At 40.6% G+C, this 16,345-nt stretch overlaps 1 protein-coding gene across 1 annotated transcript in view; it reads right to left on the minus strand.

Annotated features, from left to right (window-relative positions):
* Positions 1-11,933: 11,933 nt before the first annotated feature.
* LOC129408260 (uncharacterized) overlaps positions 11,934-16,345 on the minus strand; it is a 58,685-nt gene continuing 54,273 nt past the window's right edge. The window contains 10 exon segments of the mRNA XM_055151409.1: positions 11,934-12,015; positions 12,105-12,275; positions 12,341-12,508; positions 12,577-13,002; positions 13,397-13,652; positions 13,794-14,036; positions 15,346-15,537; positions 15,583-15,673; positions 15,833-15,907; positions 15,957-16,077. Of these exon segments, the coding sequence (XP_055007384.1) occupies positions 11,934-12,015; positions 12,105-12,275; positions 12,341-12,508; positions 12,577-13,002; positions 13,397-13,652; positions 13,794-14,036; positions 15,346-15,537; positions 15,583-15,673; positions 15,833-15,907; positions 15,957-16,077 (1,825 nt within the window).

The following is a 16,345-nucleotide window of genomic DNA, read 5'->3' on the forward strand; positions in this document are numbered from 1 at the left end:
GCCTTGTAATTATGATGACAAAAAAAAAAGAATGAAAATCCATCAACTGTGGACGTGGTGGGGGCAGATAAATATCAGTCAATAGATAACAAGGCTACCTCTTTATCTATAGGCTGTTGGGTTGTCAATAAAACTCCCTACGTTTCTAGCATCACTGACTTGCCGGAGCGCTGGGACTACGTGGTTTACTTTCACCTCTCACGCACTGATGCTGTTTACTCAACCAACACAGTGGTTGTTAGCGTCTTTTTCGAACTGGAGCTTCCTCTCACACAAAGTTTTGCACAAAGTTTGCTGTAACGGCAGACAAGAATTCAGGACCAGTTCGCCACAGAAGAAAGTCTGTTTTTGACGTCGCTGAAAGAAGAAGAGAAGGGGAAGAGAAGTGAAGCGCGACATTTGAAAATGGAAGAACAGTCGCTGCATTTCTCTTTCATTGGAAAATCTTCTATACAACCTTTAAGTCATACTGGAGAACTTTCCCAGGAACTTTAGTCATCTCCTTAGTATGAGTTTAAGAAGTTACCGGCTTCACTCCTTCTCCCATTTATTCTTCACTCTGTCTCAGTGCTTCACTAAGTTGGGAAAATCTGCCTTTTCCTACAGCACCATGGTCTTGGAATCATTTACAGAAACATCTTAAACTGGAAACTATGATGTAAAACTGTAAAGAGTGCGGTGACTGAGAAGTGTGTTTTTGTTGAGAGATGCAGTTGGTTTTATAATGTGGTTTGATTGCTTGTGATGTGATTGATTGTGTGTGTTGGCTGTTGTCGTGGCCAGGTCTCTCTTAAAAAAGATATTCTGAACTTCAATGGGACGTCCCGCTTAAATAAAGGTAAAATAAAAAATAAGAACGTCTCATGAGAAGTGCAGATATGATTTAAATGAGTTTGACTTGCACCACTTCATGTCGTGATGTGAGTTGTTCATATGCAGAGATGTTCTGTGGTCTCTTTAACCGTGTTCTAATGTCATTTCCTGATCACAAACGTACCTGGAGTTTGTTCTGTTTCATTTGGTCATGTGCTCCTCTGTGTTTTTAAAGTCCATTCACGTTCACCAACATGTTGTGATCATGTAAACAGTGATCTCCTTTAAAGTGCAGATGACAGGTTAGAGAACTTACTCACTAAAACATAAATAACATTATATTTACCATTTTATTCAAACATGTACCTACCTTCTTTTTTTTTATTCTGGTGAAGTTTATTATTTTACTTCACAGTTGGACACAGAGCAGATTTGACACACGTAGAGGTAAATTCAGTTCTTTTACGTAGCAACTGTGATGTTAACAAGGGCAAAAACTTGTCTAAATTACACAATAGTTTATGATTAGACAAATAAAAATAAATGAAAACACTTTATTTTGTTAAATCAATGTTTAATCTGTTTTTGCTCATAAATTGTCTCTGCATTTTGGGTGGAGTTTAGGCAGAGGAATTCCATTTGAAAACTCTAATCTACTTTCTGTATTTCTGTACTTTTCTACTCAGATTTTTATTTTTACACAAACTGACACTTAACTGAAGTAAAACTGTGATAAATGTTTAACACAGGTACTACCCCAACAAACCAAGTCAGGATTAGAGAAACATGAAAACCTGTCACGTGCACTTTAACTCCCAAAAGTCACTGATCTGTCTGGAATGTTCCACAGTGTGACTTTAAACAGCTCTACTTTACGTTTAAACAATTACAGGTGGTTTTATCGCTCAAAAATACCTAGAAAAACAAACATTCTGACTGTGAACAGGGTCGCCTCTCCACAGATCTGACCTGTAACTTGGTCTGGTTTGGTCTCTATGAAGATAAAAAGGTTTAATGCCATATTGTAAAACATTCCAGACAAAGCAAAACATCTTCATGGAGAAAAGACCTGTGTGTCTGTGGTGCAGTGACACTGAGCTCCAGCAGAGGGCGACACACTCCGGGTCTCTGAACGGAGGAGGCACAAAGACAAAAGGTAGAAGAGTGTGTTTTTTTTTGTTTTGTTTTTTTTTAAGAAGAAAAAATAAATGAGTAATATAATTAATAGTAATACAATGTGACCCTCTTCCCCCCCCCCCCCCCCCCCCGCCCCCCCCCCCCCACACTGTCTCCAGAGAAAAGAAAAATAAATAATACCTAAATAATATAGAGAAGGGAAAAAAAAAAAGAATACACACATATACACACATATATAAATACACATACACGTATACACATACACACATATATATATATATACACACATATAATAGTAATAATAGTAATAATAATAATACATTTGTTCAGTTTAGCGATATTCCTCTATGGTTTTCCATATAATCAAAGAATTTTTTCCATATCTTGAAAAATAAATCTTGCCGTTGCTGTAATCTATAAGTCACCCTTTCATGCAGTTTGCATCCATTCTAACCATTTACTGAAAGATGATTGATTGGTAGATTTCCATTCCTGTGTTATCATCCGGCATCCTGTTATAAGAGCTATTCTACACCATAAAGTTTGTTCGTGCCGTAGTTGTTTTGTGGGTATGATTCCAGGGTTTGTGTTCCATGTGACATTTAACAGTTCATTAATAAGTCCAATTATTTGCTCCCAAAGGAGCTTGACTTTGTCACATTCATATAACATATGTACCATAGTTCCAGTAGCTTGATTGCATCGCCAACATTTATCATTGTCTTTTAAGTTCAGTCTAGCCATTCTGCTTGGAGTCCAGTAACATCGATTTAAAATTTTATAATTAATTAGTTGTGACTGAATTTCTTGAGATGTAAGAAACCAGTTGGATATTATGTTTTGCCATTGCTCTTGTTCTATAGGAATACCAAGGTCTCTTTCCCAGGCAGCCCTAAGACCACGGAGATTAGGAGCATTGGCATTCCTGATTATCTTATAGAAAGCTGCTGGGCTGCCTTTTTTAAAAACATGCTGTTTTTAATAATTTCTGGATGCACGTTATATCATTTGGAGTGGATTTCAAAGCAGAACAGAGACTATGTCTAAGCTGCAGGTATTTATAAAAGTCTTGGTTTGGTAGTTTGTGGTGCTCTTTCAAATGCTCAAATTCTACCATGCAGCCATCTTGGTAAAGATCTCCAAGGTGGACAATTCCTACCTCTGCCCATCGTGGCCAATAGATTGGTTTCCGTCCTATAGTTATTTTAGAATTGAACCATATATAGAACTATCTGCTGTTAGAATATGGTTACTTTTTTGTAATGCTATGTGCTTTAGACCAACTTTGTTTGGTAAAATCTAGTATGGGGTTATGAGTAGGATTGGTCTACCTGTTTGTGAAACAAAAGTATCTGTTCGAAAGGGGTTTAAAAATTTCCCTTTCGATTTTCACCAGAAGAGTGTGTTTTTTATTTAGTTTTTATTATTATTATTATTATTATTATTATTATTATTATTATTATTATTATTATCATTAATTAATTTTTTTGTGTGAAGTTATTTTGGAGTTTATTTAGACTCCTCAGGTAAAAATATCAGTGATGAAAAACAGATAGAAATAATATGCATAATCCAATATCTAATTACAATTTAATGAAACCTTAAAAAAAAATAAAAAAAATAAAATAAAAAATGCTGAATTTCGTGAATTGATTAAAGATTATTGTCTTAAATATATTCTTTCTTCACTATTCCAAATCTTTGTGTCCCTCCAAACCTCTCACCAAACCCTCTTAACTTTTAGAAATATAAGATCCTTTTCCTTCTGAGTAAAACTGTTGATTTTTTTTTTTTTTTCATTTTAGCAGCTCTAGACCATAAACTGTATAAATTAAACCGTTGCTGTGGTTTTATGGTTTAATCTAACCTCCCAACATTATTAATCTAAACCTAAAATTATTTCCTGTTTACCTTTAATAATAATACATGACCACGATTTATCTAATATTTCGTAAAATAAATAAATAAATAAAATAAAATAAAAAGTTCTTTTAATGAAAATAATAAACTAATCGATGTGTTTGAGTGACGTAGCGCACGCGGCCCCGACGCAGGTACGTGAGATGTGACTGAAGCGGGAGGTGACATGTTCCTGATTTAAAAACTTTACTTTGCTGATTTTCGCTGTTAAAAAGTTAAATTACGGCAGTGTTTTGATCATTAAACTCACACGGATATATCTGTGTTTATTCTGTAAGTGTTTAGTAGAATGTCGGGCTGATTTACGTGGTTTAATTTGATATTTGAAGAAACAAAACAGCGTCACGTATTTGAGTTTTGTCGCTATCTTAAATTGGCGGCACTTTAGCGGTAGTTTGTGGTTGATTTTGTGTTTTCTTGTGTTTTAAAGGAGCTGTTTTGGAGCAGCGTGGACACAGGACTCACCTTCAGTTCCATCTCAAACAGGTTCGTGATCAAATCTTTTTTCTAACGCTGTTCAGGGCTGGATTTGTAAAAGGTTTTGGACACTTGTTTTAGTGACACACGTTATTTCTAATGGGTTTGTCAATATGTGGAGCACAAATGTATTAATGTAGAGTTCATAGAATTATTACATTTAGAAATAATTAACACAGTCATTTGGAACTATAAAACATTTAAATAACTGTTTAATGCCAAAGGTTTGGATGTATTTATTAAATATATAAATGATAATTAACAGAGTCATTCATAAACTGATCATGTGAACTATAAACATTTAAATAACAAAGTCTGAAATTGGAAAATATTAGGTCTAAACCAGGTCTAAATTAGGACTAAACCAGGTCTAAACCAGGACTAAACCAGGACTAAACCAGGTCTAAACCAGGTCTAAACCAGGACTAAACCAGGACTAAACCAGGACTAAACCAGGACTAAACCAGGTCTAATCAGAACCAACCTAAGATCAGAACCAGAGCAAAAACCAGAACCAGGTCTAAATATCATTAAGGTTTGTAAACAGTTGATTTTTGTATTTTCTTACATTGTAAAAAGTATAAAACTTTATTGAACGGACTTAAAATTGACCTTAAATGTGACGTATACAACTTCAACTTTGACTGAAACAGGTATTCAGTTTATAAATAGTTTATTTTCTCAAACACTGCAGAATGTGGTGTAGAAAGTCCTTTTTTTTATTTCAATGTAAATCACTTTGTGTTGTAAAGGCTCCAGAAATAAATATGATTGATTGATACTGAACCCACATCGTGTCACACACAAGTCATAATTCCACTCAAAACTGTGCAGTGTTTCCCACAGATTCTGGGGAGACTGTGGTGGAACAAGATTTTAATAATTTCATTTTATACAATTTGTAGAGAATAAATGATGTTTGTTTTGCTGATATTTAATCTTAAAACAGTCCTTTTAGCCCAGTATAGTCACTTTTAAATGTTTATGATGAGACAATGGGCAACAAAGTGTGATTTTGTGATGCTGATGTAAAGTCCAGGTTGTTTTTAGACTGTGGGGGAGAATTTTAGACTCTGTGGGGCCACCATAGTCTCCTCTAATGATAAACCCTGATGTTTACTCTCCTTTAGTCCCCTTTCTATTCTACACCTCAATGTCAAAACGTTTTATTTGTGATTTTATTCTGTATTTACGTCCAAAATTGTGCTTATAATAAAATCTGTCCTTCCTTCCTTTGAACAGCCGCTCAGATGCATTGACCTTTGACCTGTGCCCTCCAGGGCTGGTGTGGTGACTGGGGCACTGGAGCGATGTCTGAAAGGAGGAGCATGGAGGGAGCTACAGCCCAGAGCTTCAGGCCTGGCGAGCTCTGTCTGTGGAAACCTGGCGGTGATAACGAGCGGTCAGAGTTTGTCGGGCGGTGAGTACGATTCATAACACACACTTCAGATCCAAACGCTGCGCTGGATTCTGACAGGAACGTTTCATTGGTCCAGGGACACTGCACCAGACTGGATCCCTGTACATGGGCTTGGCTTCTGTCAGTGTCCAGGGTTAAAGGTGCACTATGGAACTTTTCTGGTGGAGGGTGCCACCTGCTCGACTCATGGAGGTGTTATGGCTTTGAAGGTTCAAGATTTTATTGTTATTGTCGTAGAAAACAGTGGAATTAAGTTTAAAGCATCAAACTCTGCATAGTTTTGATGTAAAGTGAAATACTAAAAGTGCAAGAGCCTCATCCAACAGCCCCATAAATAACCCTGTGTAAACATGAGCACAATAATGACATTCAGAGCAGCACATACACAATAAACAGTCACAGATTTAGCTGCAGCATTTGCCAGGGATGTTCCACAGTATGGCTTTAACATAACACAACTTGTTTATTTTCAGTCAGTGTTGTTTTTAATACCCTCAAAAACATTCATTCTTACTGTGCTCTCCATAGATCTGACCTGTAATCTGGCTCAGTTTAATAACGCGCCACTGTTGGACAATTCTGGCAAAGCGACGGGCGACGAGCAAACAGACCCTCCACCGGAAAAGTTACACAGTGCAGCTTTAAAATGTCAAAGCACTCAGTTTGGGACAAAGGTTCATTTTAAAGACCAGCTCCAACTTTGTCAACAAATTGTCCTCAAGTAATCATAAAAAGTCTTAAGTGAATTTAGTATCATTCAAAACAACATATAGTAACACAAAAACAATAATATAATAAGTTCTGAAGAAATAAATGGCATCTTGGTGTGAGAATCATGATCCGAATCTTCTCCATTCTCTAAAAATGTTTATTATCACAATGACAATGAAGACACAAGTTGGAGGTGAGGAAACGGCCAGTGTCCAGTGTGAAAACTGAGAGGCTGTTTTCCTTTGGACTCAGGAATTTCAGGAAGATAATTTTTAAACCATTACTATTTATTTGCATTTAAAAAGAAAGCACTTATTTCTGTTTTTAAGGTAAGTACATTTATTCCCGTTTCCTTAATATCACGGAAGTAACAGTTTGAGATAAAATTACACAATATAATTCTAGTTTATTGTGAGAGTCAAAGCCCTGTGTGTGCAGAGACGTCACAGGAGAACATCTGTACAAACCAAAGCTCAGGGTACGTTCTGTTATTTACACAGAAGTACTTCAACTTCTCTTCACACTGATCCAGCTGGTCTATTTATGAGATCATTAGAAATACAAATTTGAAAGGGAGCTGTTAAGGTTAATTTCTCCTTATTGTGAACCTGTATTTGAGATCAACTCAGGGTTATAGTCTTTAGTAAACATCTGTTTCTAGAAATAATGTATATATGGTCCCGGTCAAGCAGAAGTAAACAATAAGGCCAAAAACTCAAGTGAATTCATCTGATATAAAAATGTATTGAACAGATACATATGTGCTCTAGTTTATGAAACTGTTGACCTTTTTTCTGAACCATTTTTGGTTCTAAAGTTCCATATGTTTTAAACAGACCATGTATGAAACATGGAACAAAAATTATTTCCCAAATTTCAAAGACCTGCAAATCATGTAAATAAATGTTTGTATTTCATCATATCTTGTGTTATTCCATCTTTGAACTGTTGAGGAAGGTACATGATTGAAAAAAAAAAAAAAAAAGTATTTCAAATGATAAAAATGTTCTTGGAAGGACTGACATATTTTATAGAAATAGTTTCCTTTCATTTTGAAGTAATATTAAAGTATTCAGAAGAAAAAAGCGACAAATGATGTAAAATCCTGCACCTTCTACTTGTTTGTACAATTTTCCCTCCGTTACTTTTCCCTCCGTTACCATGACCTTTCTTAATAAAAAATCTCATGAGTCAAAAAGTAAGAGGTTTTTCAACCTAATCTTGTACCATATGGTAGAAAACTATATGAAGCAAATATTCAAACCAGTTTGTTAAGGATATGTAAGTGAGAACCAAGAGTTATCACTGTTTGGATTTATTGACCAAAAAGTGCTGCATATTTCATTTCCTCCGTTACCAACATGAGTTTTTTATTTTTTTTGTCAACAACTTGAAAGAATATCACAGGTTTAACTTGACCCTGTTGGAGTGTAACTCTTTCCTACATTCTGATACTTTACTTATTTCAATAGTTCCTCTAGTTTCTGAATAAGAGACATTTGAATGTCAAAAATCTGACCCTGTTTCCCTCCGTTACCACTTGACCAGACCCACATGTAAAGTTATTGGTTATCAAGTAATGAGGTTTTCCCTTAAATTTTTTTTTTTTTTTTTTGTTAATCCTGTATCCCTGCCCGATCTGTACTATTGCTTTGCATGAAGAGGAACCCAAATAAACACCAATACAAACAAAAAGTTAAGGTAAGATTAAAGTTTCCTTAAGTAATTCCATGTCATTTTATGTAAAATTATACTAAATATTTACCACAGATACTATCCCACCAAACTGCAATATGCACTTTTATACAAGGAACCTTATAACAACAGTTCTGTGACGCTGTTCTGAGGTTGATCCCCAAATAGATATTTATTATAAAATGCTGTTATTTTTTTATTTATTTTAATTTTTTTTTTTAATTACCAGCCACTGATTCCTTAGCCAGGCTGGTGCCACCTAGTGCCTTCACTCAGTTTCATTTTTCTCCAGTGACTAGATCAGGAATCATAAACACACTAGACGATTTGCCAGAACCCTGGAAGTGTGAGTCGGGCACCAGCCAATCAGAGAAGAGCCAGACATTCTGTGTTGGCAACGATTCCCGAGATCGAGGATTTAAAGCCGGAACAAAGAGAATGTTTGGTGAATTTTGCCAAGGAGAAAGACGTTATTGTTCTTCTTCCTACAGGAATTGGGAAAAGCTTAATATACCAGTTAACCCCGTTAGTGGTGCATTATATCAGTGCTGTCAAGAGATAAAAAAAAAATCGAGAGATTAGTTAATTATGATCTGTATTTAATTAATCTCTTTTTTAATCTCACCTAAAAATTGCTGAGAAAAGCTTCAACTTGAGGTATTTTCATTTAAGTTCATTATTACTTTATTGTGGCAGATCAAAAGACTCATATAGAACAAAAAGTGACTTTATAAAGTAATTTATTGTTTAACAAACTTTAATTCAATTCAATTCAATCTTTATTAAGAACACATGATATCTGGTTCATAGTATAAAAAAAACAAAACAATAAACTTCAAACTTTTATCATCATTATTATTACTGTTACTAATCTGCAGAAATAAACTCAACTTTACAACATATAAATATAATGACTCTAGAGCCACATCAGCTGTTTGACATTATAATGTGTTTAATGCAGATTTGTACAAGTCTTACAGAAAAGAAACTTAAAACCACATGACTCATTTGCATAAACTAAGAAAAAACAAAAACGCTCTTGTGTCGCTGATGCGGTTAAACTTCTGTGGGACTAAAGGACACGACTCTGTGGAATAGAGGAATGTTCTGCTGATGGTGAGTCTGTTCTGTGTCTGTGTCGTGATGTTTTCAGATCAGACATGTGCAGGTTTATCACAGATGAGGCGAGAACGGGAATGAAAATTACAATTCTTTGCGGGAGCGATGTGTTGTCGTCCCAACAACACATAAAACCAGATTTTATAATAAGACAACTCACGTACAGAAACAGTAAAGTTAGAGATTAAAAATTTGATTAACGCGATTAAAAAACACGCTAAATATGACTGTAATTAATTCATCGCAATTAACGCAATAATTTGACACCCCTACATTATATACATCACGACCAAACAGCAGCGATTGGTTAAATAAAAAAAGTACCCGCCTACCGTCGAGCAAACGAACCCTAATGCTGCGAGGTCAGACAGTTTCCCCGAAGTGAAACCGGCTGATGAATCAGGCTACTAACTCCTATTCCTACCAAAGATTTAACCTGCGCGTAGTTTAAGGAAAGTGCACATTTGTCACCACAAGAGGCGCAAGTGGTGTATCAGAAGTATGAGCAAAGTGAATGTACTTGACTGTAATGAGAGCTATTTCTGAGTCATACTTGTATTTGACTTCCCACTCAGAGTTTTTTGAAGCTCAGTTCACATTTTATCTGATGTGTAGGGTGAAAAAAAACACACACATTTAAATAATAAAAGATTCACAGAGGATCGTTCTGAGGCACTCTCCTCAGATCCACCACTGACACAGAGTCACCTTCATCCCATATTCCAACCCCAGGAAACAGAGGCTCGGTGAAGGAGGAGCTGGTGGTGTGGAGGTGGCGCAGTTCTCCTTCCGAGCTGACCTCAAAGAAGGACAGAGATCCAGCCTCAGAGTCCAGGAACACAGACACTCGACCTGAGACCCGGAAGGACGAGGAGGAGGAGGCAGAGGAGAAGAGGAGGTCTGTTTCGCTGTTGTTGTGATAGAAACAGTAATGTCCATTAAAGACCCTCAGACTCCAGGACTGATCGTTGCCTCCAAACCTACACTCCCGTCTCTCTCCTCTCCGTCTGATTCCTCTGTAACTCACTGCTATTTGAGCCGACCTTCTCCACTGCACCTCCCAGTAACAGCGCCCCCTCAGGCCAGTGCAGCTCAGGACCTGATGGTAGTCCGTAAATCTGTCCTCATGATCTGCATACTGCTGCTTCTCTGTCACACGGGTCACTGTCCGTTTGTCCTCAGACAGTTTGAGTTCTCTGTGAGCTGTGTTTGGATCCAGAGAAAACTCAGAGGAATCTGAGGACACAAACACATGACGTCACTTCCTGTTCCAGAGTATCTCACTAGTTCTTCGTTTTCTTAATGTTGAAAGCTGTAAAAATGTATATGAAAAAACATCCTCAACGTGTTTGTTTCAAGTCTATCAGAGGGGAACGATCAGGGACTTCTAACATTGCAATATAAAACATTTATAATGATAATAATGAACTGCTCCCATTCTCTTTGCCTGCAGCCAGCGAGCAGGGGCCCTAGTGTTGGAACTGTGGGCTTTTCGGAAGAATTTAGCGCGTGTCCTAGGAAAAAAGCTCAAAAGATGGAAGGGTCCGAGTATAGGCCACTTTATTATTAGTATTAGCAGGTCACGGAGATTCAAGTTGATTACCAAGTACAACTGTCACCCCGGGACGACGCCTCTGACAAAACCCGGAAAGTGAGGTAGTTTTATACTAGCCATCTGACCGAACATTAACTTGTTGATTTAGCGTATACAGCAAGAAAATTTACAATAATGCTGACCCGGTACACTTTATCATGGGTGGGTACATGCCACGGAGTCCACATCCAGTAGTTTTCTGCTTTGTAACATTTCAAAGTACAAAATAACATGTCTCTTTTATAGAACCATAGATAGACAGCATGTTTTCATCCCTGTTGTCGTTCCAAGGTACAGAACACTGAGTGAATCAGCATGATCAACACAGAATAATTCTCTCAGAACTGACCAGTCAGATTGACTGACAGGCAGAAGCCAAAGTTATTGCATTGGTTTAGTCCCACCCATGTCTTCTCTCGCAGGTTGGCAGTTACTGGCGTGGCCACCAGCTGGCACCTGATTGTATCTATTGATGGCTAGTTTGACCGGTGTTGAACTTTTGGCTGAGTTAAAATAAAACAAAATAAATGAGAATTTGCTTTCATTTTGACTTTTGATTTGAGCTAATAATAATGGGATTAATTTTTGTATAGACGATGTGTCTGATGAAGGTAACAGAGGTGAAGTATAACACTGTGGTGAGCATTATAATGCAAATGAAACAGAAAACGCACAACACAACCACAGTTATAGAGGGATTATCAGACTACGTCACGTACGTTTGCGCTGTTGCACTGTGCATGTCTCCTGCAGAAAGAGTCTCTGTCCTGTCTGAATCATGTTACTGTCTTGGAGGATTTCAGCAGATTTCAAACTCTCCCAGGGGTCGGGGGTTGGCAGTTGATCCTTTGTAGTATACATAGCGAATTTACTCACAAAACCAAATTCCCAAACTCAGGTGTCCTTGATGCAAGAATGAAGCAAGTGACTCACAAACATTTAAGCATCAAACTAGTGACGTTTGATGTAGTTTAATCCGTTAATGGGGGTTAATGAGTGTCTGAAGGCATCGTCCCATGGGCATGGTTCACCACTAACAAGTTTGCTTCAAATCACAAAGATTATGAGATACAGAGACTCACACTTCCTCAGACCTGGGACCATCCACTGTTCTCCAGCAGGATCCAACCTGAAACACACAAGTCCAGTTTAGACCAGACCAGAGACCAGGATCTGGACCGACCATGGACCAGAGACCCACTGAACCAGGACCCTCACCTGAGAGACTGCAGGGGGCAGTGGGGGTCGTCCCGTAGAGCGGTCAGGAGCTCTGCTGAGGGTCCTGGATGGTTGTAGCTGAGGTCTAACTCTCTCAGGTGGGAGGAGGCGGAGCTCAGAGCTGAGGCCAGAGCAGCCCCGCCCCTCTCTGAGACCAGACATCCAGACAGCCTAAAGACACAGAATTACACTCATGTGGACACAAGGGGGCAGAGTGCATCATGGGAGCGTCTCACCTGAGAGTCTCCAGTCTGCAGGGGGCGCTCTTCAGTCCAGAACACAGCAGCTCCACTCCTGAGTCCTGGAGGTCGTTGTTAGTGAGATCCAGATGTGTGAGACTGGAGGAGCTGAGGACTGAGGCCAGAGGAGCACAGCTGTGAGGAGACAGACCACAGCCACAAAGACTGAGGACAGAGAGGGACATTAGAGACTAGAACCTCCACACAAGAGTTTAAATACAGTCTGGACTCACAGGACTTTGGTGGAGGCTCTGACCACCGGCAGCAGACCCAGGAGAGCTGTCTCTGAGCGCTGGTATTTCCTCAGATCAAACTCCTCCAGGTCTGAGTCTGAGGACAGTAAGAGGAAGGACAAAGCCGACCACTGAGCAGGAGAACTTAACCAGAAGAGCTCTCCTTCTCTCATGTATCTCTGTATCTGCTGCACCAGACTTTGGTCGTTCAGTTCGTTCAGACAGTGGAGCAGGTTCAGACTTCTCTCTACAGACAGACCCTTTTCATCCAGCTTCTTTTTGATGTACTCTACTGTCTCCTGATTGGTCTCTTCACTTCCTGTGTGAGTCAGCAGACCCTGCAGCAGCCTCTGATTGGTCGGCAGAGACAGTCCCAGGAGGAAGCGCAGGAACAGGTCCAAGGTGTCCGTTTGGACTCTGTAAGGCCTGGTCCACAGCAGAGTGGTAGAGATTTCTCAGTCTAGTCTTTCTTTTAAACAGTTTTGGAAGATGTGACGTCATGTGGACCTCCAGGAGGTTCTCTCCAGAGCTGAAGAAGGTCTGATGGACGTGAAGAGCAGCCAGAAACTCCTGCACACTCAGATGGATGAAGCAGTAGACCTTGTCCTGGTACAGGCCTGGCTCCTCTCTAAAGACCTGTGTGAACACTCCGGAGTACACTGAGGCCGCTGCAGCGTCCAGCCCACACTCGCTCAGGTCACTCTCGTAGAAGATCAGGTTTCCTTTCTGCAGCTGCTCAAAGGCCAGTTTTCCCAGAGACTTCACCATCTCCCTGGTCTCTGGAGTCCAGTGAAGATCTACCCCTGATCCCTGGTGATACTTGATTTTCTGGACTTTGGCCTGCACCACCAGGAAGTGGACGTACATCTGTGTGAGAGTCCCGGGAAGCTCTGGTCTCTTTGTTTGTTCCAGAAGTTTCTGTAGAACTGTGGAGAGGATCCAGCAGAAGATCGGCATGTGGCTCATGATGTGGAGGCTGCGGATGCTCTTGATGTGGGAGATGACGGCTGTGGCCTGATTTCTGAACCTCTTCCTGAAGTACTGCTCCTTCTGTGGGTTGGTGAACCCTCTGACCTCTGTCACCATGGAGACGCACTCAGCAGGGATCTGATTGGCCGCGGCGGGGCGCGTGGTTATCCAGAGGAGAGCGNTCTCCCTGTCTCTGGAGTCCAGTGAAGGTCCTCCCCTGATCCCTGGTGATACTTGATTTTCTGGACTTTGGCCTGCACCACCAGGAAGTGGGACGTACATCTGTGTGAGAGTCCCGGGAAGCTCTGGTCTCTTTGTTTGTTCCAGAAGTTTCTGTAGAACTGTGGAGAGGATCCAGCAGAAGATCGGCATGTGGCTCATGATGTGGAGGCTGCGGATGCTCTTGATGTGGGAGATGACGGCTGTGGCCTGGTCTCTGAACCTCTTCCTGAAGTACTGCTCCTTCTGTGGGTTGGTGAACCCTCTGACCTCTGTCACCATGGAGACGCACTCAGCAGGGATCTGATTGGCCGCGGCGGGGCGCGTGGTTATCCAGAGGAGAGCGGAGGGAAGCAGGCTCCCCCTGATGAGGTTCACCAGCAGCACGTGCACTGAGGTGGACTCTGTGGGGTCGCTCAGGACTTGGGTTCGACTGAAGTCCAGAGGAAGTCTACACTCGTCCAGACCGTCAAAGATGAAGAGCACCTGGAGCTGTTGGAAGCTGCAGAGATGTTTGGATGGACTGAAGAAGTGGATGCAGCAGCTCCACCAGGCTGAACTGTGTGTCTCTGAGCACATTGAGCTCTCTGAAAGTGAACGGGAACAGCAGCTGGAGGTCCTGGTGGGCCCGGCCTTCAGCCCAGTCCAGACTGAACTTCTGAGTCAGCACTGTTTTTCCCCACGCCGGCCACGCCCTTCGTCAAGCACAAATCTGATTGGCTCTTGTGAATGTGGGCGGGGTTTAAAGAGCTCTTCACATGTGATGGTCTCTGGAGCGGCCGGTCTCCTGGACGCCGTCTCCATGAGTCTGACCTCATGTTCCTGGTTGACCTCTGAGGCTCCGCCCTCTGTGATGTGGAGCTCTGTGTAGATCTGGGTCAGGGGGGCGGAGTCTCCTGCTTTAGCCACGCCCTCAAACACACACGACTGAACCTCTGCTGAAAGATGCTTCTTAATTTTATCTCTACAACCTCCAACAGTGTTTCCTGAATAAAGACATAAAGAACTGTCAACTCAAGCTCCTTCTGATTTGTGAAAACTTCTTTACAGCAGTGTCACAGAGTTGTGAGTAATTAAAGAAACTATAGGATTAAGTGTGATGCCACATCCAGGCACAAGACGCATCAGCTAATTGAAAGCAATGGACCTGTTTATAATTTTCACATTTTTTATAATGATCCATCTTGCAAAAAGTCATTAAATGCTTGTAACAAAGTGTACAAAGCTGTAGTAAGAAGCTAGGCTTTCACAACACTGTTGATGAAGGGCAGTTAGAATTACCAGTGTGTGTATGTCTCACTACATTATGGTAGATTATTACTACATTATTGAAATATTTTATACAATTTGTGGATAAACAGATTGTTTTGATTTTGAAAGACTGTTGTTTCTTGTTTAAAAAAAAACAAGCTTGAAATTAGCTATAAAGAAGGGACAGCTGTTCCTCAGGTGGATAAAACTCCCTCCTAATGTACGGGTCATAGTACTTTCTGTGAGCCTCAAACACCTGTAGACTTTTGTTACTGTGAAGTCAAGTCTGGTGTGGTCTGTTCCTCAGATGGACAGTAACAGAGTTCTTACTGTTCTGCAGGCGCTGGGCCAGCTGCTCCTGGTCCATCCTCCTCAGGAAGTCCAGGGTGATGTTCAGAACCTCTCTGCTGCTCTGCTCCTCCTCCTCACTCTCAGAGCATTCTGGGTAATCTGAGGCCAGGAGCCTGTGGAGCCTCTGCAGCTGCTCTTTTTGACAAAAGTCAGGACGTCCTCCTCCAGACGCTGGAAACAGAACAATAAGAGAAGAGTTTTAGTCAAAGAGAGCACCTGAGGAGCACCCAGAGAACCCCACACATGCTGCGCTCGTGGGGTACTCACCCTGAATATGGCGTCCAGCTGCTCCTTTGGGCCTGGCTCCCTGTCAAACAATAAACTCATCATCATTTATTTATTCCAGACTCATGGTCCATAAAAGAACAGAATAAGACAGAGACAAGAGTAAAACAGGGTTATAAAAGACAGATCAGTGTTTCCATAAAGAGCAGTGTTACTGCACAGAACTAAACCTGACACTCACCAACATCACCACCACAGAGTTCACAGACTCATTTAGGCCACAGATGGATTTATACACCAGGTTTGTCATGAGAGTCTGAAAAGTTCACATGAGCCTGACAGAACAGGAGACTGGAACTACTGACCCTGGACTTTTTCAGCAGCATTCTGAGGACATCATTAGAAGATACTTTGAGCTTTTGCAGTGTGGCCTTCTTATATTTGCGCCACAGTGGGGCTGTATCATCGACTATATAAAGAAGTGTACTGAGGGAATGTGACATCAACCTGAGGGTTTGGCTCCAGCCAAATGAATCCAATCAAGGCTAATCTGAAGGCCAGAACCATATATGGAATTCTCAGCATGTGTTTCATAGCAACCAAAGAGCCAAGCAAGAGCGGTGGTGTTGAAGGTAGCAGTGCTTTTAAAATTTTATTTATTTTGATTTAACCAGGAAAAAATCCCGCACTGCTGGTTTGTGAGGGGACGGGTGCTTAGCAACGCTGTCAATCAAACTTGTGGGGCTAGTGAGAG

Source organism: Boleophthalmus pectinirostris, unplaced genomic scaffold, assembly GCF_026225935.1.
Source record: "Boleophthalmus pectinirostris isolate CB_2022bp ecotype Guang Dong unplaced genomic scaffold, ASM2622593v1 HiC_scaffold_16, whole genome shotgun sequence".
Taxonomy (NCBI): domain Eukaryota; kingdom Metazoa; phylum Chordata; class Actinopteri; order Gobiiformes; family Gobiidae; genus Boleophthalmus; species Boleophthalmus pectinirostris.